Source organism: Echiichthys vipera (genome assembly GCF_963691815.1).
Source record: "Echiichthys vipera genome assembly, chromosome: 7".
NCBI lineage: Eukaryota > Metazoa > Chordata > Actinopteri > Perciformes > Trachinidae > Echiichthys > Echiichthys vipera.
In genome coordinates, this window is record NC_139832.1 from 26,763,416 (window position 1) to 26,788,191 (window position 24,776).

The window sequence follows — 24,776 nt, forward strand, 5'->3', positions numbered from 1 at the left end:
TGGCCGGGAACTATCTGAATAAACTGCAAATTCGAATGTCACATTAGTGAAGAAGTACTTGCTAAAACCCAGGCCCTACAATTCAATTCAATTTTATTTACAGTGCCAAATCAGGACACTTTACAGAGTAGGTAAAGACCACACTTAGCAACCCTAAGTTCAACACTGCTATACTAATATCATTCAACCTCGTTCTGGCTCAAGACAATTATCACACCAATCTTTTAATATGAAAATAAATTTGACCCAACCAATTACCGAGGCATGTGTCAGCAGGAACCTGAGGACGTTATTCTGCAGCATCCTAGCATACAGTTGACTGCAAGACTACCTCAGCGAACATAATGTTCTGAGCAAGATCCAATTCAGATTGGATTTACACCGTAACATCAAACTAAAGACCATATATACCGTGTGAGTGTGAGTCAGATCCCACTCTTGTGACTACTTTACGTGAACTCTAATTGATTTGTCACATTTGGAAGAGTGACGGACGTCTGAATTGACCATAAGTTGCAGTGAGGCATTTGTTGTAATAAGCCACACCCACTTTAACGAATCAAAACAGAATTGCATCCATCAACTGAGGAATGGCCAAATTTCTGACACATGCATAAATCCAATTATGAGACAGAAACCTATCATATTTGAAGCGTCTACTAGTTGTTAGTTTGAATGAAACTTTCAGTGTATGTTTCAGGTTTTTATATGAACATATCCTGCAAATTTCATGACGATTATCCACTGGACTTAGGTCTATTCAAAACGCAATGAGATGTCAATATGCTTTTGATTATTTTTCATAGGTCGTGTCCAATTATAATACACAAAAGTTTTTGTAAAGGCAAGCTTTAGTGGGACTTTTGCGTAGTGCATAATGAGCTACATATGTGTGTAAAAATTCAAATCAATAAGAAACCCTGTGAGGGGCTCATCACATCGTCTTTTTCAACATTTACATACATCAAATAAGCGATGGAGCAAGTTTTTTTTCGTTTATCAATTATAAACGAAGAAATCCTGGGGAGTCACAAACAGCCGGACGTAGCTAACACTGATTATCTTGGGGCTTTATGGTAAATACATTAAAACTTAACTTAATCTTTTTTTAACCACTAATACTGCTCAAAATAACACCAAACCTCTGCAGTAGCATGAGAAGAGTCCCTTTGCATAAAACGAAGCTCCACCAACATAGCTAGAGAACCCAGAGTTTATTAATTATTCTGGGGTCAACAGTACAGTGCAGTTTATGAGGGATGGGGATTCCTCCATAACCGTCACACAGCGTGTTGCGGTATTCAGTGATTCCAGGCCACGGCGAAAAGCGCCACTCTCTTTGCAGCATAAAAATTCTTCTTTGGTGCCCAGGGGCTCAAAGTACCCACAAATGCCTGCACGCCGAGACTGCTAATGCTACCTCTACCTGTAGCCCCTTCTAGCAACATACGTCCCCACCCCCCCATGTGACATTTCTGTGAGGCAGGTAAAGTTGCTGTCTGGGACTTTTCCAAACCTTTTACATCTATTATTAACTTATATTTCACCAAACTGCCACTTACCACAAAGTTTATGAGTTTTTATGGAATAAATAATCCATGGGCTCCTTCCTTTTGGATTGCATTTGGTAATGGACTTGAATGGACTTTACTATGAGAGGAGCTGGTACAGGGCCCAGTAGGTAAGTCTTTCAAAACACTCTTTTAATGAACTCCGGGTTCACTAACTACATTGTTGGAGCGTTTTCTGCCGAGGTTTGGTGTTATTTTGAGCAGTATTAGTGCTTAAAAAGGTCATTTTAATGCATTTACCATACTGCCCCGAGCTAATCAGTGTTAGCCACGTCCGGCTGTTATTGACTCTACCGGATTTCTCCGTTAATAGTTGATAAGCGGAAAAAAAAATGCCCCAATGGCTTATTTGATGTATATAAGTGCCGAAAAAGACCATGATGATTTTTGCACCGGAAATACACTTTAAGCATAAATTCATTGATTTTCCCTTTAAGCCATCCTATTCCCATTGAATCCATTTGACTGTTGCAAAGGTTCCCTTTTGACCCTGTCTGTACAGGGAGGGAAGAAAGTGAAATCTCCCACTTCTGGTAAAAAAAAGAAAGTTATGGAGTAGACTAGTGGTCTACAGATAGTCAATGGGTTGTTTTGATGGCCGATATTTAGAGGGCAGGGTGGCCAGTATGTTATGCAGATATCATGTGTTTTTTTTTGTTTTTAAATGAATAATGATAACAAATGATTCACAAAATTACTAAACTTAAATTACAGTTTTTTTTGATTGCTTTGACCTGGTTGAAGAAACTGGTGACCACTCAGTCTTCATCATCACTCTTTCAGCAGAGCAAAAGACACCTCTTGCAAATGAGTTAACCCATTGTCATTGTTTTGACACACTTCCCGCACCCTTTTGCAAATCAGTTAACGCAGATGTCATTCAAGCAGCCCAAACTCCATTGCTTTAGCTGAGGTAACCAAACAGAACATATATGTTCCCATCTCTTGGACACTTCTTGACCAGTATCACTGAAGCACCTGTTTGACACTTCTTCCCAAAACTTTTCAATTTGCAATCAGTCTGCAGGCTTCCTCCATACTCTCCATTTTTAAATCCTATAGAGGAATTCTTAAGTGCATGGAGATGGAAGGTTTACGATCCTCGCCCCTATGACCAGATGCCCTTGATCGATGCAATGACCGCTGCTGCCCAAGATATAGATGCAGAGGCATGCCAAGGCTGGATCAGGCATGCAAGAAGATTTTTCCCTAAGTGCATCGCAAGAGAAAATATTGAGTGCGATGTAGATGAGGCCATGTGGCCCATTCGTCAAGAGAGAATTGACTAGAAGAGATTTTTTTTCTTTATTGTACAGAAATTTTATTTTTTACACAGTGATTGATTTTTATAATATATATATATATATATATATATGGTTTCTGTTGGAATATTTCATTTCTTAGCCACAATCTCAAAAAAAAGAATGAATACTGCATTCAATTTAAATTTGAAAAATCATTGTATATGATTCTGGATCTATTTTTTGCAAGAAAGCAAATTGGCACTGATATGTAAGCTGCTGACCAGTAATGCAGCACTGATTCACATTGAGAGCTGAATTCTGTATAATGATGCCCCTTGTCTAATGACTGATTGGAAGCGCTTATGCACTTGTGTGCAAGTTGTGTTGTTTGAGGGCAAAATTTGCTTTTGGTCCATATTTTAAATGTTTAGGCGGAGGTAGAGCCTTTTGCAGGCAAAATGAGTCATTTTGACTATTGGTGCCACTGTTTAGGAGTTTGCGTTACAGTAACAGTTTTGAAAAATGTGGATTTTGAGTTGACTACTGCGTCAAAGCAATCAAAAAAAACTGTAATGTATTTGAAAGTTATTGTTATTGAAGATTTGTAGTTTTGTCAGCAGTGCACTTATTTTTAAATTGAATGGATCAACTCATTGTCACTGTAAACAGGTTATAAAAAACTAAACTTTATCTTTAAAAAAAGGATGACAAAGTAGACAGTAAGTGCACAATGTAACATGTTTAAGTTTATTTCTCGCTCTTCACCTGGTGGTCTAAAAAGTTAGTCATTTTGTTTCCTGCTGCTTTTCAGGGCCTGAAAAGGCTAAACCTAGCAAAAAAGTGGACAAGTTGGAAACACTGTGTGTACTATTTAATATGTTAATGTCACTGCAGAATTCATTATATTCTTTTGTAAAGGACCTAAACCCTTGTAATGTGATCCCATGCTATAAACGGCCGTATATACCTTTTCAAAGATGTAAACATAAACATTCAAAAACAGTCCTAGTTTATTTCCTTTTGCAGTGTATGTGAATGGCATCAGCTTACAGGAAGTTACCAAGGACCAATGCCTGTTGAAAAGGTCTATAGGACAGTTTACTTTTGATACTTTGACAAAGTTAAAAAAAAAGAAGAAAAAAATAGAATTCACATAGACAGTGTATGGAACATAGCCAAGTTCCATGCCTTGTATGATGTGAGAATGGAACTCTCCTCAGTCTATGACCTGAGGCCTCGGACCACACAGCTATTCATTCTGTCTTGTACTGACAACCATTTGTCTTAGTTATCAGCTGCAGTTATTAACAATTATATATAAATATATATATATAATTACTTCTCCACAAGTGCTGATCTTCTACTGAAATATCTGGATTCATTCAACATGGAGAGAAGACGCAGAAAACAAAGATTTCACCCATACAAGCCAAAAGAAAGGAATATCCTCTCTAATGAGCATGACCAGAGCTCCAAGCCAGAAGAAGAGGACTTCTTTGCCGATGAGTCGGAACAGAGCTCCAATTCAGAAGAAGAAACTTCCTCTTCAGATGAGTCAGAGCAGAGCTCTAAGACAGAAGGAAATGACTTCTCTTCAGATGAGTCGGAGCAGAGCTCTTATTCAGAAGAAGCATCTCCCTCTTCAGATGAGTCGGAGCAGAGCTCGAAGACAGAATATGAGTCTTCCTCTTCAGATGAGTCGGAGCAGAGCTCTGATTCGGAAGATGAATCTTCCTCTTCAGATGAGTCGGAGCAGAGCTCGAAGACAGAAGATGAGTCTTCCTCTTCAGATGAGCAGGAGCAGAGCAGGGATGTAATGGCTGAACCGGTCACAGAAAACCCCAACCTGAGACGTCAGTTAAATCAGCAGAGGAAAGAAATATGCGACCTCAAGAAAAGACTAAGAAAGAAGAAGAAGGCTGTACGGCATGTTCGCAAAAACTTGGAGAATGAAAAATATGAGAATAGAACTTTCTGGTATAACTTGACGAAGGAAAGAAACCACTTTGAAGCCATAACAACAAGCATCCAGAAGCAGGAGCAGTATGCCCTTACCCAGCTGCAGCATACCTATCAGAGGGTAGCCAGGAGACTGACTGAAGTTACTGTCAAAGACCCCAGGCTTCCTGGGATTAAAGAGGACATCAAAGGGCAGCTAAATGAGCTAGATCAGGTGATCAAGCAAAGGATGGGTCAGATCATCGACCCGAGAAAGCACACTGGGCACGAGCTGACGCAGGGAAATGAAGTCCTGGAAGACACCCTCAGTGGGGAGCATGCTCAAAAGCAGAGCACGAAGCGCAAAAGGCAAAAAATGATGAATGAGGTTGACTTCCTGGATGATGATCCCGACCAGGATCTTCCTTCGGATAAAGAAGAGGAGAAGAGGAAGAGGCAGAGGCTGTCCGAGGGTGAGGATGATGAGGTTCCTGGCCCAAGCCACACAGCGCCATGGTATCCTTCAAGTCCTCAGCGCCCCTCCATTACACCTTGCTCCCAATGCCCTTCCCTCTCCTCATCCTACCTCTCTTCCCTTCCAGGACCTTTCTGCTTCCCCCCGTATTCCTGTCCTACCATGCCTTCCTACCCCGCTCCTCTCTCTCCTGTGGCCCAGCTCATCCACACCCTGAAAGGGCATCACAGTGGCACTCAGTGATGAGTGCAGCAGCCTCACAGGAAGTAGGAGGTGATCTCCTCTTCCTGTGTGGAGTTTGTGTGTTCACTTATTGTATGGAATAAACCCTGTATCCATGACAATAAAAACTGGAAAGTGCTATACGAATAAAAATGTGTTATTATTATTATTATGAAGTACTGTTATTTAGATATTCAGTGTTTTAACCAGTTACTCCTTCGTGTCACATTATAAAGATGACTGACTTGTATTGCTGGTAGTTTCAGAGCAGAATTGAACACTATGTATTAAACACCATGAGGTATGAGTGTCAAATAGATTTTAGAAATATAAGGGACATAAGTTGGCTCTTTCCACCACATAATTTGAATAATACAGCTCCAGCCCTACCACTTTACCTCTCTGGCCTGATTCGGCGTAGCGGCTGGTGGGGACCCACTGTCGGTACAGACCTATTACAGATCGGTGAGTGGGACTTCACTTGCCGTAACTAACATCCGCCATCTTACTTTGAAGCTAAGCTAAGATAACAGGCCGGTGAAGTAATGACAATGGCGGAATATTGTTCATAATATTGCTTAAGCTGAAGAGAATTTTTAGAACATGTATCATTGTCATATATTCTGTCATCCGATTATACCAGGGCGCATCAACTGCATGGCCAAACACAGGAGAGCTAACTCCTCAGGCCCGGACTCTACTGTCCATTTACATCTCAAGGAGAAAGCCCACTCCTAGAGTGTGATTTTCTTTTTGAAACACCACCACTGACCAACAACAAAAACAGGACACATAATCAATAATATTTCAAACATACCTTCTTTTCTTATGGGGGATCCAGTGATGTGATTTCCCTGTCTTTAACTTACTGGAGCAGAGAGATGAGAGTCAGCACCTTCAGATCTGAGGCAATGGTTCTCTGCTGGTGCATTGCTCGCTCCAGGTTGGGAGTGAGTTGTTGCCCCAAGCAAAGGAGTAAGTAAAGTATGTCTGGGTCTGGTTCATGAGTGAAGCTAAAAGGAGAGTGAACCAATCACTTTTATCAATTTACAATTTACTTTTAACTCATCACATAAGTCTGCCTTGCCAGGTCCATGACAACTGTGGCCCTCTAAGTTAACCTGGGATGCTCCACTACGGTCACTGTTTTAAACACGAGGAACACACGGTTGACATTGTTAATTTAAACAGAACAAACTGTTTGTATGTGGTTTAGGCAACAAAACCACTTTGTTAGGAAAAGATCATGGATGGGGTTAAGATAAGTGTCTTTGTAATGTAACAACAGTGACAGACGGGGATACAAACGCGACAAGAACAACATCTCCGCGGTCAAAGTCATGCGTTTGGTTGACCCATCCACAACCCCCGGCCTCCTCTCTATACAGACACTGTCGCTCTTCTGAGAGCCTAATATTGCATGGATGGGTTTACAGTATAAAGTTTGCATTTAATGCAGATGCTCAAGGATGCCTTGTCCATATCAAAACAGATGGTTTAGTGCGGCGTCAGCAGTGATGCATCTCCGTCGTGGTAAAGAGGGAACTGAGCAATTTACCAGTTTATATCCTTTCAGTTGTGGCCAATGGAACAAGATTGCGGATACGAAAAAACATGGATGGATGGAATCTTGGTATGTGCTGCATGAAAACACAAGATGAGATCAACCTCTATCTATCAAATACAGCAATACAGATAAATAGATAATGTAAAATATAAAAATGCGAAGAGGTTTATAAAATCGTGCCAATGGCTTCTAAGGCAGCGCCAGTGAAACCTCTGCAGCTCCTGATGAGGGACTGGCCCTTGCAGTGTAGAGTTCTGTGGAAGTTTGTGCCAAGTCTAGTGCTACCCATTTATACAGTTTCAGCTGTGGCTGACAGAGGCCAACAATAAATAATCTTCTGATTAGGAATAAACCTGCCTCCGGTGTAAACTGTCTATAGCTGAATATAGTGGTTATAGTGGCATAATAGTTTTTTTAGGTGGTACATGAAAGTTTGAGAACCACTGATCTATTGGATACTGTTGCAATCAAAGTTGTTCAGCCTCCCTAACCGGCAAAGCAATCTAGTGATGTAAATAAAAAAGCACGTCAACCAAGGCCTTGGTAAACAAAGAACATTTAATTATTTTATTTTTGAGCTCACAAGGTTTTCTTGGATAACGATACGAAGGAAAATACTTGATATCACGGGTAGAATATTAAAAGAAAATGAAGGCAGACTTTTTAAAATAAAGATTAGAACATGTAGGAACCCGATAGGGAAGTGCTTTTATGTGAGTCCTTTGTGTCTGTTTTTCTTATCTCCCACTCCCTTCACAGGAAGGGAGTGGGAGATAAGATGTTTTTATACTTGTTTCAATATGAGATAAGGTGTGTTTTACAACCTCAAACCCTCCTAGGGTAATTAAAACCCGGAACTTCAGGACGGAGAAGCTTTTATCCTAAATCAACGTCAGATCGGAGGGACGTTCAGTGAAGGAACAGAACTTAGGAAAGTTTTAAAAACAGTTAAAGTTCGATGTTTCATCGCAACTGCCTGTTCAAAGACATTCTCTCAAATGTGTAACAATGTATGCATTATTTGTATCTTGTGATTATGTTTATGTGGTTTCAGAAGTGCAAAGTCTCTATCTAATTCCTGAAATATTCTGTGTTTTAATAATACTTCCCTTCAAGCAGGGTTATCTGTTAAAACTGCCTGCCTAAAGATTTTGGTTAAATTGGATATCAGAATGATTAATAACGGAAAATCAACCGGAGATAGTTTAAATTTCTCTGTTAGAATTCTGGAATATAAAGCAGTTAATTCGCTCAGAACCAGAGGGTTGGGTTAGGCCAAGACCCCCCCCCCCCCCCTTCTCACTTTTCCGGGAGATAAAGGAAGACAGACAGAGGTGTCTCACTCTCTTCATCTTCACTTCATTCTTTACTTCATCTTCTCTTCAACTCTTCTCTCTTCTCACCCTCTTCTGCGCTTCCTGCGTTTTGTTTTCTTTTGTTTCTTTTGTTCAACTTTGTTAACCCAAAGTTCGCAAGAGACTTTACTTTATATTTGTTTTCTTGTTAAAATATTTTTGTTTTAATCTATTGTTATCGCACAACTTTATAAGTTTTCTACGCTACGTTTTTATCTTTTATAAGTACAGTAAAACCCCTCATTCTGTCTTTGCCTTTTTGTCCAGTCAGCAAATTGCATCGAACTCCAGTCCACAGAACCGGTCAGAACTTTTCTTTTCAACCAACAAAAAACAGCCAGAGGCAAGCCACATGCAGATCTGCAGTCACCTGAAGAGCTGAATCCAAGCCGGTACGGGAGCAGACAAGTCCCGCCGATCCAACCGCGCAGCCGACCCAGTCTACAGACCAGAACTCAGGTCCGCCAAACACCGGGACTTGGACCTACAGAACCTGCATCGGTACTGTAAGACGAAAGGGCGACTGTAATATCAACGGCAAAGTAAGGTTGGCCTTTTAGTTCAACTCCTGGTTGAAAACGTTGTCGATAATCAAATTCTGATCCGAGTTCTGTTGACAGGCTAATTAGAGCCGGTTTAAGTCCGCCAGTAATATTATTAACCAGCCCCATAGGTCTGAATCACTCTGGTCTTAATCCACATTTAACCCTTTTTAACTCATCTATTCAGTGTTGCACTATCCTGTATTCTCCTTGCTAGGTAGTCAAATAAATGTTTATAACTTTACGTCGTTGTGAGAGTCTTTCCTTCTGCGCAGAAACTGATGGTCACTGATAAGGCTGTGGTACATATCAACGCGTTTGAGACGAGACTGATAAAATTTAAACAATCAATTACTTTAAGTGCTAACAGGTATTAAACCTTCACCAAAGTTTAAAAAACATCCTGTTTTATTTTGGTGTGGTGCCCTACTTTGAGGTAAAATTAATCCTAAATTTTAACGAGTCTAATTAATTCATAATTAATTCAGCGACTTACTGTATATATTCTAGCCATAATATGTGTAGGCTTACTCTCCTACAAACAATACAAACATCAATAACAACACTTTTAAAAAGTTGTCTAATGTAGTGCCAGATATGTTCAAACTCTTTTGTTTGTTTTATTGTGTTTTAAAGCTCAGGGATTAACATAAATGGACATTAAATGATTCCATTAAGGTTAAACCTTGGATTCAGTTGGTGAATCAGTTGTTGTTTCTCAGGTTTCTCCACAGTGTAAACAGGGATCTGGTCCTGCTTATGTATTCAGCTATAGTCCCGTTTATCTTCTGTGTTTCTGCTGACTTGGCTCCATATTATCACTGCTGATTAAATAGAGTTTATATAGCAGCTGCTACTGTTACTGTCTTGTTGCTGGTTGACTTCAGACATGTTTTTGTGAGCTCTAGACCCAAATCCTCGGCCAATGCTGTCTTTAAATCCCACCAGTGAGTATCAAAGGGATTCAAATCCAAGGACTGACTTAAGGACATTCCAGGAAAAATATCTGAGCCGACCTTAGATTTGCGACTTCTTATAGTCTCACTGATACTCTAGCTGCTGCCTTCATCGGGTCCTCCTTAACTCTTAGAGCTGTCCACAAAATGGGTTTTTCGGAAAGGTTTCTTATCTTCTGTACTGAGGCCAGTTTACATGTCTGACTCATCTCTGCTCTGTACTTTAAAGCCATGAATACCACTGTGGTTGATTAGCATTTTTTTTATACTTTTTCTTTCCTGATAATGACGATGATGTTAAAGAGAAGGTTTTTTTTTTGTATTACTAAGCGATGAAACATGTCTCTTTTAAGGCTTCATGTTCTCTAAAGCTGACTGATGTGTCCCACTCAGGTACATGAAAGGACGTGTTTCATCTCACCAACTTAATGCTGTGGTGGAGAGCATTAACACAGCTGTAACAGCCAAGTACAAGATCCTCCATCAGATGGTGAAAACTCTGAACAATCATGTACGCAAGCTGCATCAGCACTTTAAAGACCAGGAGATAAAGGATACAAAAGGTACACTGACGGCAAAACTTGACCTCGCAGTTGTTGCTGTTTCAGAGTATGTTTGACATACTTTATAAGCACTTATAATACTCTTCACTTTGACAGTACACACACATCACCTTGTAAAGAAAGCCACAAATAAATAACAACAGTTTGACACCATATTGGAATGTGCCGTAAATGAGGAAAATGCAAGCAAATACAGAAGCACTGCAAGTAAAACGTGCATCTTATGTAAAACATTTCTTTTACACTCTATAGAAAATTGAATTGTAGCGGATCAGTACACAGACTTTTCAGAAGATCAATTAGAGACCAAAATTTTAGAGGCTTTTATTCCAACAACAAGTGAAATACCCTATAACATCAAATGTATTAATTTATTAGTGTTTATATAATTTGTTGCCCTACAGGAACCATGTATCAGTAGGACTCTGTTTGTTTTGCGAAGCAGATTTACTGAGTTGTCTGGATAACTCTTCTAAATAAAACAAAAATGGTGTAGAAAGAACCGTTCCATATTTTACTCTAAGACTTCCAAATGATTCCCATACTCAGTTCCCTGGAAAAGACTGTTGGTGACGAACCCGGGTGCATCAAAGTGACTCCACAATGGTCTCACTGTTGTGATGAAATGTCTTTCAGGTCAGTTTTTTGTGGTGGATGATGACGATCAGGAATTCACAAAGATGAAGGTGGACAAGCGATTCCAAGGGATTTTGAACATGCTGAGGCACTGCCAGCGCCTTCTGGAGCTCCGAGGGGGGCGCATCACCCGCTACATGTTGTTGAATCAGCCAGACCACATACCAAGGGGGCCTTGCTCGCATCAACACTCACTCACTTCACAATAAAAGTGTCATTCTGAATGAATTCATTACTGATTATAATCTAGATGTCTTCTGTCTCTCTGAAACCTGGCACAAACCACCGGACTATTTCTCACTAAAGCGCTGCATGCCTGTCAGCTTCAGGTATTTAAGGAGGTGGGGTAATCAGCATAACAGGCTGCAGCTGGGGGGAACGCCTACAGGTAACACAGGGACGAGGGAGAGAACATGCAGGGAAACACAGACAGTGGGAGACAAACTCACACAGAACGGAAGAGAGGAGGGTACTGACAGAACCAGATCATGACAGTACCCCCCCCCCCCCCCCTCAACGAGCGCCTTGTGGCGCTCTACAGGGGCTCTCAGGGTGAGCCCGGTAAAAATCCCGGATCAGGGACGGATCCAGGATGAGAGATCTGGAGATCCAACTCCTCTCCTCAGGACCTTAGCCCTCCCAGTCCACCAGGTACTGAAACCCCCAGCCACGACGTGGCACGTCCAGGATTGCCCTGGCTGTGTACGCCGGATGGCCGTCAACGGTACGGGGGGGTGATGGGGCGACGGCAGGCGGGCACAACGTGCTGGTGGTGACTGGTTTTAATTGGGAGACATGAAAGGTTGGGTGGATTTTGAGAGACGTAGGGAGCTTAAGACGGACAGAACTGGGATTCACGATGGCCTCAACCTCGAAAGGACCAATGAACCGAGGGGCAAGTTTCTTTGTCTCGAGAGTTCAACCATACTCTTTGTCCAGGTTTGTACTTGGGTGCAGGGATGTGATGACGATCCGCCATCCTCCGGTTCTGCTCCGTCGTTCGGAGTAACGGCCCACGGGTCTCCCTCCAAATCCGACGCACTCTTCGGAGATGGTGCTGGACGGATGGCACGGCTATCTCCGCTTCCTGGGTCGAAAACAGAGGAGGTAAGTAGCCCAAAGACGCCTCGAAGGGGGACATACCTGTAGCGGTGCTGGTCAGGGATCTGTGGGAGTACTCGACCTAGGAAAGCTGCGAGGACCACGAAGAAGGGTTGCGAGCACAGATGCAACGGAGAGCAGTCTCCAAATCCTGATTGGCTCTCTCAGTTTGACCATTAGGCTGGGGGTGGAACCCCGAGGATAAACTAACCTTGGCCCCTAAGGCCTGGCAGAAAGACTTCCAGACCCGGGAGGTGAATTGGGGGCCACGGTCGGAGACAATGTCCGCAGGTATCCCATGGAGGCGAAATTCAAGATTCAAGAAGCTTTATTGATCCCGAGGGAAATTATTGTGCAACAGTTTCAATACAAAGGTGGGAAAGGATCAGAGTGACAATAAGCATAAGACATAATCAAATCAAATAAAGCTAACATCAAATAAATCAAACAATAACATAAGTGTGACAGAGTGCAACAGACATTGTGGTTAAGCGTAGGTATATACAATATACAACAATATGCACTGTGCAGTTTAGCAGCAGATTGAAATAAAATAAGTACAAACTGAATAAGTGATAAGGAGCGATAATTGAAACAGTGTTAAAAATGTAGCAGCATTTCTGACCGAACTAAGTTACAGTAAAGTGCAGTGAAGTGTAGCAGCCTTTCTTACTGAAGTAAGTTAGTTGCAGTAAAGTACAGTGAAGTGTAGCAGCATTTCTTACTGAAGTAAGTTAGTTACAGTAAAGTACAGTGAAGTGTAGCAGCATTTCTTACTGAAGTAAGTTAGTTACAGTAAAGTACAGTGAAGTGTAGCAGCCTTTCTTACTGAAGTAAGTGACAGTAAAGTACAGTGAAGTGTAGCAGCCTTTCTTACTGAAGTAAGTTACAGTAAAGTACAGTGCAGTGTAGCAGCATTTCTTACTGAAGTAAGTTAGTTACAGTAAAGTACAGTAAAGTGTAGCAGCATTTCTTACTGAAGTAAGTGACAGTACAACTAAATAAAGTGATGTAGTGATGATATAAAGTGACAAAGTGACATTTGCTCAGGACACAGTGTCTCCACTGTTCCTTGCCTGACCGGGGGAGATGAATTATACAGTTTGATGGCCACCGGAAGGAAAGACTTCCTCCGGTGTTCAGTGTTACACCGGGGGAGAATGAGTCTATGACTGAAGGTGCTTCTGCTGGAGGTCAGCAGCTGGTGGAGAGGGTGAGAGTTGTTGTCCAGGATGCTGTGCAGTTTAGACAGCATCCTCCTCTCAGACACCGCCACCAAGGAGTCCAGTTTGACCCCCAGGACGGAGCCAGTCTTCCTGATGATCTTACTGATTCTCTTTGCGTCTGCTGCCCTCAGTCTGCTGCCCCAGCACACAACAGCAAATAAGATGGCATTGGCTACCACCGACTGGTAGAACATCCTCAGCATGGTGTTACATACATTGAATGACCGGAGCCTCCTCAGGAAATAGAGATGACTCTGGCCCTTCTTGTAGACAGCCTCAGTGTTCTTGGACCAGCCCAGTTTGTTATCCAGGTAAACTCCAAGATATTTGTAATCCTGGACAACATCCACAGTCAAGCCGTTGATGGAGATGGGTGTGGGGGCAGATTTACTCCTGCGGAAATCCACCACTAGCTCCTTAGTCTTGGTGGCGTTTAGAATCAGGTGATTAGCTGCACACCAGTCGACAAAGGAGTCCACAACGCCCCTGTACTCCTCCTCCTTCCCCTCACTGACACAGCCAACAATTGCAGAATCGTCAGCAAACTTCTGCAGGTGGCAGGACTCAGAGAGGAGCTGAAAGTCAGAGGTGTACAGGGTGAACAGAAAGGGGGAAAGAACAGTTCCCTGTGGAGCTCCAGTGCTGCTGACCACAGTGTCAGACACTCCGTCCTACAGTCTGACATACTGTGGTCGACCCGTTAAGTAATCCGTAATCCAGGAAACCAGGGGAGGGTCCAACTGCATTGCCGTCAGCTTACATCCCAGCAGGGCGGGCCGGATGGTATTGAACGCACTGGAGAAGTCCATGAACAAGATTCTCAATGTGGTTCCCGGTCTGTCAAGGTGGGCGCAGGCACAGTGGAGCAGGAAGATGATAGCGTCCTCCACATCTAGACTCGGCTGGTAGGCAAACTGGAGCGGGTCCAGTGATGAGCTGACCAGGGGCCGAAGAAGTGACAGGAGCAGCCTCTCCAGGGACTTCATCAGGTGCGACGTCACCGCCACCGGTCTGTAGTCTTCAGAGGTGCTGGGACGCACCTTCTTCGGTACTGGTACCAGGCAGGATGTCTTCCACAGCACAGCGACCTTCTCAAGACTCAGGCTGAGGTTGAAGATGTACTGCAGGACTCCACACAGCTGGGTTGCACACGCTTTGAGGACCCCCGGGCTGACACCATCGGGACCTGCTGCCTTGCCTGGGCGGAGTCTGCACAGCTCCTTCCTCACCTGCTCTGCAGTGGAGGTCTGTCTGCTGTGTGCGTTAGTGGAGAAAGGTGGTGGCGGGGGGGAGGGGACAGGTAGGGCAAAGTCAGGAAGGAATTGAGGGGGAGGGGGGGTGTAAACAGGGCTGGAGGTTTGGAGGTGGAAGGTTGTGGAGGAGCCGTCGGGTGGTGGTCCAGAGCCCCTTCATCAAATCTGTTGAAGAACAGATTCAGCTCATTGGCACGTTCAGTACCACCACCTACTGTCTGGCTACCAGATGGTTTGTAGCCAGTGATGCTCCTCATGCCGCTCCACACGTCCTTTAAATTCTTCTGCTGGAGTTTGTGCTCCAGCTTCCTCCTGTAGGTGTCTTTGCCCTGTTGGATCCTCTCCTTAAGCTCCCTCTGGACCTGCCTCATCTGCTCTATGTCCCCATCTCTGAAGGCCCTCTTCTTCGCATTCAGCAGGACCTTGATGTCTCTGGTGACCCACGGCTTGTTGTTGGGGAAACAGCGTACAGTCACTGTAGGAACAACGCTGTCCACACAGAAATGAATGTACCCTGTTATGCAGTTCGTGAGATCATCAAGGTCCTCTTCATGTGAATCACAGAGCAAATCCCAGTCTGTAAGTTCAAAGCAGCCCTGTAAAGCTTCAACAGTCTCCTGTGACCATCTCCTCACAGTCCTGGTGGTCACAGGAAGCCGCTGGACTTGGGGCATATACAGGGGCTGCAGGTTGATGAGGTTGTGGTCCGATCATCCAAGAGGAGGAAGGGCAGTGGAGCTGTAAGCCTCCTTAACATTAGCATACAGCAGGTCCAGTGTCTGGTTTTCCCTGGTGCGACAGGCCACAAACTGCTTGAAAGTGGGTAGTGTTGCAGCCAGAGTGAAGTCCCCAGATATTGCAATGAATGCGTCTGGGTGCCGTGTCTGAAGCCCAGCGACGACGGTGTGGATGACGTCACTCGCACGCGCCGCGTTTGCAGTCGGAGGAATGTAAACAACCAGGACGATCACGTGTGAAAACTCCCTCGGCAGATAGTATGGTCGCAGACTCACGGCAAGAAGCTCAATTTCCGGGCTGCACACACGCTCCTTTATAGTAACGTGTCCAGGATGACACCACTTGTTGTTAATAAGAAAAGCAAGTCCCCCACCTTTCCTCTTGCCACTCTCACGGTGACTCATGTCCGCCCGAACAGTCTGAAAGCCACAGTTACGTTAGAGTCCGGGATGTCCTCATGGAGCCACGTCTCCGTGAAACACAGCACACTGCTCACACGATACATCCACTGAGTCTTCACCAGGCCCGCCAGCTCGTCCATCTTATTAGCCAGCGACCTCACGTTCCCCATAGTGATGAAAGGGAGAGATGGTTTATATCTCCTCTTCTTTTCCCGGTGTTTACGTCCAGCCTTACATCCCCTGTACTTTCTCCTCCGTTCTGTGGGGATTTCAGGCCTCTCCCGCATTAGCGCCGTTGGTATTAGCAACAACAGCTGTTCACGGGTGTAAACAATGGAGCCGCCACATTGTTGCGTCCAGACGGAGACGCGGTCGGCAAAAATAGTCCCAAGAATGAGACAAACGGAAAAAAACATGTAAGAAAGTTCACGAACATAGTTGGCTAGGGTTAGCACGACGACTTACAGGAAAAAAGCACTAATAAAAAGACAGTGAATAAGATAAAATAGCTAAAAAAGTGCGGAAAGGAGAGAGAGCAACTGTTGCTGGCTGCCGCTCGATACAGTGCCGGAACCGTATACGTGGTCCACGAGGATCTGTGCTGTTTCCATGGAGGATGGCAGCTTCGGTAGAGGGACAAGTGCACCATCTTCGAAAAGCGATCAACTATAGTCACAATGGTGTCTTTACCTTGAGACAAGGGAAGTCCGGTAACGAAATCCAGTGCGATGTACGACCATGGTCGACCTGGAACCGGGAGAGGATGAAGAAGACCCGCTGGAGGTCGATGAGATGCCTTCCCTCGAGCGCTGACGGTGCAGGCCGTGACAAACTGCTTAGTATCCGGCACCATAGATTTCCACCAGAAGTGGCGACGAAGAAGGTTGAGGGTTCTGGTGATTCCGGGATGACAGGAGAGTCGAGACGAGTGTCCCCACTGGAGTTCCTGAGAGCGAACACCGGCAGGAACAAACAGACATCCCGGTAGTCCACCACCTGGGTCGGGATGCGAGCGCTGCGCCTGCCTGACCGTGGCCTCGATCTCCCAGGTTAATGCTGCCATGACACAAGATGAAGGGACGATGTTCTCCAGACTGCGCTCCTCCTCCTCGGCAGGTCCAAACTGCCGCGAGAGTGCGTCAGGCTTGATGTTCTTACTCCCTGGAATGTATGTCAAAGTAAAGTTAAATCAACCAAAGAATAAGGCCCACCGGGCCTGACAGGAATTAAGCCTCTTGGCCGTCTGAATATAGGCCAGATTCTTGTGGTCCGTCCAGACCACAAATGGAACCTCTGCCCCCTCCAGCCAATGTCGCCACTCCTCCAATGCTAGCTTCACAGCTAGCAACTCACGGTTTTCCGACATCATAGTTTCTCTCTGCAGGGGACAGTTTCGTCAAGAAGAATGCACAAGGATGAATCTTCTTGTCGGATACCACTCGCTGGGATAAAACCGCCCCCACCCCTAGATCCGAAGCGTCCACCTCGACGATGAATTGAAGACCAGTGTCCGGTTGCACAAGAACAGGGGCGGAAGAAAAACGTTTCTTTAGAGTCAAGAACGCGCTGTTGGCGGCAGGGGACCAGTCAAATGGAGTAGAGGGAGAGGTTAATCTAATCATTGGGGAAACTACCTGGCTGTAGTTACGAATAAACCGGCAGTAGAAATTAGCGAAACCCAAAAATCTCTGAAGTTGTTTACGAGAGGTAGGTGTGGGCCATTCAGTCACAGCCGTGACCTTGCAGGGTCAGCCCTAACCTGTCCGCTCTCGACAAATTACCCCAAAACGGCTACCGACGACACATGAAATTCACACTTCTCGGCCTTAACGAACAAACGATTCTCCTGGAGACGCTGAAGAACCTGACGAACGTGCACCACATGCTCATTCAAGTTCGAGAAAATCAGGATGTCGTCTAAATACACAAACACGGAGCGATTGAGCATGTCCCGAACAACGTCATTCACCAGAGCCTGAAATACAGCCGGGGCATTAGTTAAACCAAAAGGCATGACCAGGTACTCAAAGTGTCCCAGTGGCGTATTGAAAGCTGTTTTCCACTCGTCCCCCTCCCTCACCCTCACAAGGTGTTATGCAGGTCGAGCTTAGAGAAAACGGTTGCGCCGTGAAACGGCTCGAAGGCGGAGTTGATCAACGGTAGGGGGTACTTATTCTTTATGGTGATGTTATTAAGTCCCTGGTAATCTATGCAGGGACGCAGGGATCTATCTTTCTTGGCCACAAAGAAAAACCCCGCTCCCAGTGGAGAATATGAAGGACGAATAATCCCTGATTTGAGTGAGTCGTTTATATAGGTTTCCATAGACTCCCGTTCAGGACCGGACAGATTATAAAGGCGACTAGTGGGAAAAGTTGATCCGGGCAACAGCTCAATGGGGCAGTCGTAAGGACGGTGAGGAGGCAAAGATAGCGCCTTAGTCTTACTGAAGACCTCGGCAAGATCGTGATACACAGGAGGTACGGAAGACAAATCAGGCGGATCAGGTACGGTGGGACTGTGAGCACGAGGACCACTAGGAGCTACTCCAACTCACAATCCGACCCGTTTACCAGTCGATGACCGGGTTGTGAGTGATAAGCCAGGGAAGTCCAAGAACTACTGGAGCATTGGTGGAAGGCATAACATGAAACACAATCGATTCAGAGTGATTATCAACTAGAAACATAGTTAAGGGTAAGGTTTCAGCGGAGATCTGAGCGAGTTCGCTCCCACTGAGACTGTTAACACAGGGGGGTCTCCAGCTGGCTCACGGGGATGGCGTTTACGGCAACAAAATCACAATCTATGATATTCGTGTCGGCACCTGAGTCAATGAGTGCCTGAAGGGAATATTCCCTGCCCTCACACGACCCCGTCTGTGACAGGTGAGTCTGACAGTTTAACCGCTTTCGACAATTAGAGATCTGGTGATTCGGATCCCCACAATAAATGCATAACCTGTTACGGAAACGCCGCTCACGTCCCGCGGGGGTCAGATGGCTACGTCCTAGCTGCATGGGTTCCTCCTGGTCAGGGGCGGAGGATAAAGGAACCCGGCTACTCACGGGTATAGGGATCTGCTCGGGAAAACTAGTAGGGGGAACAGGAGTCATGGGAAACCCTGACCGTCTCTCGCGGCGTCTCTCGCGGCGTCTCTCGCGGGTCTCTCACGCAGACGGTTGTCAATCTTTATGGCGAGGCTAATGAGCTCCTGAAGGTTAGCAGTCTCAGATCTACCCACTAAACTGTCCTTAACCTCCTCATTAAGCCCCTAAAAGAAAATGCTCTGGAGAGCCCGATCATCCCATCCTAATTCTGCCGCTAAAGTGCGAAACTCAACGGAGTAATCTGCCGCGCTGGCGGAACCCTGGCGTAAATCCAGCAACCGGTTGCTGGAATCGCTATTAGAGACGGGGTGATCGAATACCAACATGATCTCACTGGTGAACTGTTGGAACGTTGCCTGCCGAGTCAGGGGGTTGTTCCAATACGCAGCTCCCCAGGCTCGAGCCCTACCAGACAACAAGCCTAGCACATACGCTATCTTGGTGCTATCGGAAGAAAAATTCTGCATTCACCCAACGCTCCACAATAACGCTCCGGTGCCGGAACATAGGGCTCACGAGGGAGGAGAGTACTCACAGTAGTAGCGGGTGACTCAACATTCACAGGAGCGGCAAGGAGAGGTCCCACCTGTCTTGATTCCAGACAAACAACGCAGGCAGTCAACTGACTGAGACTCGTCAGGATTCCTTCTAGCGTCTGTGAATGCTGGAGGATTCATTCATTCATTCATTCATCTTCAACCGCTTGTCCCTGTCGGGGTCGTAGGTGTACACCCTGGACAGGATGCCAGTCAATCACAGGGTACATAGAGACACACAGAGGCAGACAACCATTCACACCTACGGGCAATTTTAAAGTCATCTATTAACCTAACACGTGCATGTCTTTTGGATTATGGGGGGAAACCGGACAACCCGGAGAAAACCCACATGCAAACTTCCCACAGAAAGGCCCTAGCCGGGATGCAACCCTGGAACCTTCCCACTGTAAGGCAACAGTGCGGTTGAGGATGACATTCAGTAATTCACAAAGATGAAGGTGGACAAGCGATTCCAAGGGATTTTGAACATGCTGAGGCACTGCCAGAGCCTTCGGGAGCTCCTAGGGAGGGCGCATCACCCGCTACATGTTGTTATGAATGAACACGGCTGAATCAGACGGAGTACACTTCCACAGAGGCTGTTTCTTTACAGAGTTTGGAAATGCCCATATTTCTTGCTTAACCATAGGCAGAGTAGTTACAGACTACAAACTACATGAGTTGTTCTGTCATCACATTTAAAGAACTACCCATGCACTTTCTTTCATATGCCCCCTGGACATGCAGATAATACTAGAATATGTATACATGTATTTATGTTATACATTTGTATAAATAAAGAAGAGAAATAGATTTTTCTAATTTTTTTTTTACAATGTTACAACTGTCACCAAAATTTTGTATTTCAAGCTAAACTACATACAAATCAAAGGAAATCAAAACACTTATGATTAATACCTTGATATCCTTTTTCACAATCCTATGTTAAAGCATGCACGTTTACTCACAATAACTGGCTCTTTATTTGAAATTCTAACAGCACGTGCACACGTCTGTTATATTGATTGCACTTTTAGACATCGACACTGTGCTCTGATTTTGATACAGGTTTTCTTCATGCTGCACCAACACAAATGTTCTGATACTCAACGACAATGTTAAATGAAGGCAGATGGAATTTATTTTCTAAGTTATAATGAACTGTCGAGGCCCTTTCAGAATTACATAGGGTTTTTAGGTTAATCATATAAATATTTTATTGTTTCTGTTTTCACAGAACATAGGGGTTGGCCTCAAAATAAAATGTTTACATTAAAAAATGACAAATTTCTAAATGTAGTTCAATCCTTCAGACACGCCGTGTAAGGTTTTAATATTCATGTGTCGTTACTGTTAATTACTTGTGACTTATTGTTTCATAATAAATGTTCTAACTGTAATTGTTTGTATGAAGTTGATGCTTATAAGGAAGTATTTACTGTAACATAGCCGTAAATTGTGTTCAAACTGAATCCATTACATCATGAACTCTTATTTTGCACCATAGAGGGAACAGTGCATATTTTCAGTTTCAGTAACACAATAAATAATCGTAAGCATCGATGTCACTTGATTTTTAGGTGAGTCATTTATTTTTATCATATTGGACTGCTCTTCAGTTGTTGTAACACAGGGGGGTCTCCAGCTGGCTCACGGGGATGGCGTTTACGGCAACAAAATCACAATCTATGATATTCGTGTCGGCACCTGAGTCAATGAGTGCCTGAAGGGAATATTCCCTGCCCTCACACGACCCCGTCTGTGACAGGTGAGTCTGACAGTTTAACCGCTTTCGACAATTAGAGATCTGGTGATTCGGATCCCCACAATAAATGCATAACCTGTTACGGAAACGCCGCTCACGTCCCGCGGGGGTCAGATGGCTACGTCCTAGCTGCATGGGTTCCTCCTGGTCAGGGGCGGAGGATAAAGGAACCCGGCTACTCACGGGTATAGGGATCTGCTCGGGAAAACTAGTAGGGGGAACAGGAGTCATGGGAAACCCTGACCGTCTCTCGCGGCGTCTCTCGCGGCGTCTCTCGCGGGTCTCTCACGCAGACGGTTGTCAATCTTTATGGCGAGGCTAATGAGCTCCTGAAGGTTAGCAGTCTCAGATCTACCCACTAAACTGTCCTTAACCTCCTCATTAAGCCCCTAAAAGAAAATGCTCTGGAGAGCCCGATCATCCCATCCTAATTCTGCCGCTAAAGTGCGAAACTCAACGGAGTAATCTGCCGCGCTGGCGGAACCCTGGCGTAAATCCAGCAACCGGTTGCTGGAATCGCTATTAGAGACGGGGTGATCGAATACCGACATGATCTCACTGGTGAACTGTTGGAACGTTGCCTGCCGAGTCAGGGGGTTGTTCCAATACGCAGCTCCCCAGGCTCGAGCCCTACCAGACAACAAGCCTAGCACATACGCTATCTTGGTGCTATCGGAAGAAAAATTCTGCATTCACCCAACGCTCCACAATAACGCTCCGGTGCCGGAACATAGGGCTCACGAGGGAGGAGAGTACTCACAGTAGTAGCGGGTGACTCAACATTCACAGGAGCGGCAAGGAGAGGTCCCACCTGTCTTGATTCCAGACAAACAACGCAGGCAGTCAACTGACTGAGACTCGTCAGGATTCCTTCTAGCGTCTGTGAATGCTGGAGGATTCATTCATTCATTCATTCATCTTCAACCGCTTGTCCCTGTCGGGGTCGTAGGTGTACACCCTGGACAGGATGCCAGTCAATCACAGGGTACATAGAGACACACAGAGGCAGACAACCATTCACACCTACGGGCAATTTTAAAGTCATCTATTAACCTAACACGTGCATGTCTTTTGGATTATGGGGGGAAACCGGACAACCCGGAGAAAACCCACATGCAAACTTCCCACAGAAAGGCCCTAGCCGGGATGCAACCCTGGAACCTTCCCACTGTAAGGCAACAGTGCGGTTGAGGATGACATTCAGTAATTCACAAAGATGAAGGTGGACAAGCGATTCCAAGGGATTTTGAACATGCTGAGGCACTGCCAGAGCCTTCGGGAGCTCCTAGGGAGGGCGCATCACCCGCTACATGTTGTTATGAATGAACACGGCTGAATCAGACGGAGTACACTTCCACAGAGGCTGTTTCTTTACAGAGTTTGGAAATGCCCATATTTCTTGCTTAACCATAGGCAGAGTAGTTACAGACTACAAACTACATGAGTTGTTCTGTCATCACATTTAAAGAACTACCCATGCACTTTCTTTCATATGCCCCCTGGACATGCAGATAATACTAGAATACGTATACATGTATTTATGTTATACATTTGTATAAATAAAGAAGAGAAATAGATTTTTCTAATTTTTTTTTTACAATGTTACAACTGTCACCAAAATTTTGTATTTCAAGCTAAACTACATACAAATCAAAGGAAATCAAAACACTTATGATTAATACCTTGATATCCTTTTTCACAATCCTATGTTAAAGCATGCACGTTTACTCACAATAACTGGCTCTTTATTTGAAATTCTAACAGCACGTGCACACGTCTGTTATATTGATTGCACTTTTAGACATCGACACTGTGCTCTGATTTTGATACAGGTTTTCTTCATGCTGCACCAACACAAATGTTCTGATACTCAACGACAATGTTAAATGAAGGCAGATGGAATTTATTTTCTAAGTTATAATGAACTGTCGAGGCCCTTTCAGAATTACATAGGGTTTTTAGGTTAATCATATAAATATTTTATTGTTTCTGTTTTCACAGAACATAGGGGTTGGCCTCAAAATAAAATGTTTACATTAAAAAATGACAAATTTCTAAATGTAGTTCAATCCTTCAGACACGCCGTGTAAGGTTTTAATATTCATGTGTCGTTACTGTTAATTACTTGTGACTTATTGTTTCATAATAAATGTTCTAACTGTAATTGTTTGTATGAAGTTGATGCTTATAAGGAAGTATTTACTGTAACATAGCCGTAAATTGTGTTCAAACTGAATCCATTACATCATGAACTCTTATTTTGCACCATAGAGGGAACAGTGCATATTTTCAGTTTCAGTAACACAATAAATAATCGTAAGCATCGATGTCACTTGATTTTTAGGTGAGTCATTTATTTTTATCATATTGGACTGCTCTTCAGTTGTTTCCTGGTTCTGTTAAGGTTATTTCTAGGATGTAATATTTTATGATTGCATTATACATTTTCATGGTGTTCAACTTATGTAATAGGACACACCTAATCATCAGTGGATTAGCTATCGTCTTTAAAAGTAATACGTTTGTTGGGGGATCATCTATGTGTGGTGAAGTGGTTTCAGTCGTAGTATGAGCACAGCTGAGTCTGGATAGATTCGACTTTTGGTGAGTTGGAATTATGGCAAGTTATTATCGACTCAACTGACTCCAATGATTACTTGGAAAACTGCATTCATTCAGCAAACCACCAAATGAGGAATTGGCTATTCAAAATGGTGAAATATTGGAGAGAAAAAAAAGACACTTTGAAAGCCTGTACAGTATCATCACACTAAATTTGACCGGGAATTATCTCACTAAACTACAAATTCTCCAATCTGAGTGTCACATTAGGGAAGAAGTACTTGCTAAAACCCAGGCCCTACAATTCAATTCAATTTTATTTACAGTGCCAAATCAGGACACTTTACAGAGTCGGTAAAGACCACACTTAGCAACCCTAAGTTCTACACTGCCATACTAATATCATTCAACCTCGTTCTGGCTCAAGACAATTATCACACCAATCTTTTAATATAAAAATAAATTTGACCCAACCAATAACCGAGGCATGTTTCAGCAGGAACCTGGGGACGTTATTCTGCAGCATCCTAGCATACAGTTGACTGCAAGACTTCCTCAGCGAACATAATGTTCTGAGCAAGATTCGATTCAGGTTGGATTTACACCATAACATCAAACTAAAGACCATATATACCGTGTGAGTGTGACAAACTCAGATCCCACTTTTGTGACTACTTTACATGAACTCTAGTTGATTTGGCACATTTGGGAGTGACGGACGTCTGTATTGACCATAAGTTGCAGTGAGGCATTTGTTGCAATAAGCCACACCCACTTTAATGAATCATAACAGAATTGCATCCATCAACTGAGGCATGACCAAATTTCGGACACATCCATAAAGCCAATTATGAGACAGAAACCTTTCATGTTTGTAGCGTCCACTAGTGGTTAGTTTGAATGAAACTTTCAGTGTATGTTCCAGGTTATTATATGAACATATCCTGCAAATTTCACTTTCTGTGTATGTTTCAGGTTATTATATGAACATATCCTGCAAATTTCGTGACGA

At 44.1% G+C, this 24,776-nt stretch overlaps 1 protein-coding gene across 1 annotated transcript; it reads left to right on the top strand.

The window, feature by feature from the left end:
• Positions 1-5,746: 5,746 nt before the first annotated feature.
• LOC310949470 (SKA complex subunit 1-like) lies at positions 5,747-11,278 on the top strand (the record flags this gene model as incomplete). The annotated part of the gene is made up of 3 exons (XM_083916944.1): positions 5,747-5,751; positions 10,264-10,433; positions 11,070-11,278. The coding sequence occupies 3 exons, from the start codon at positions 5,747-5,749 to the stop codon at positions 11,276-11,278; spliced, it is 384 nt and encodes a 127-aa protein (XP_083773070.1).
• Between the last annotated feature and the right edge of the window lie 13,498 nt (positions 11,279-24,776).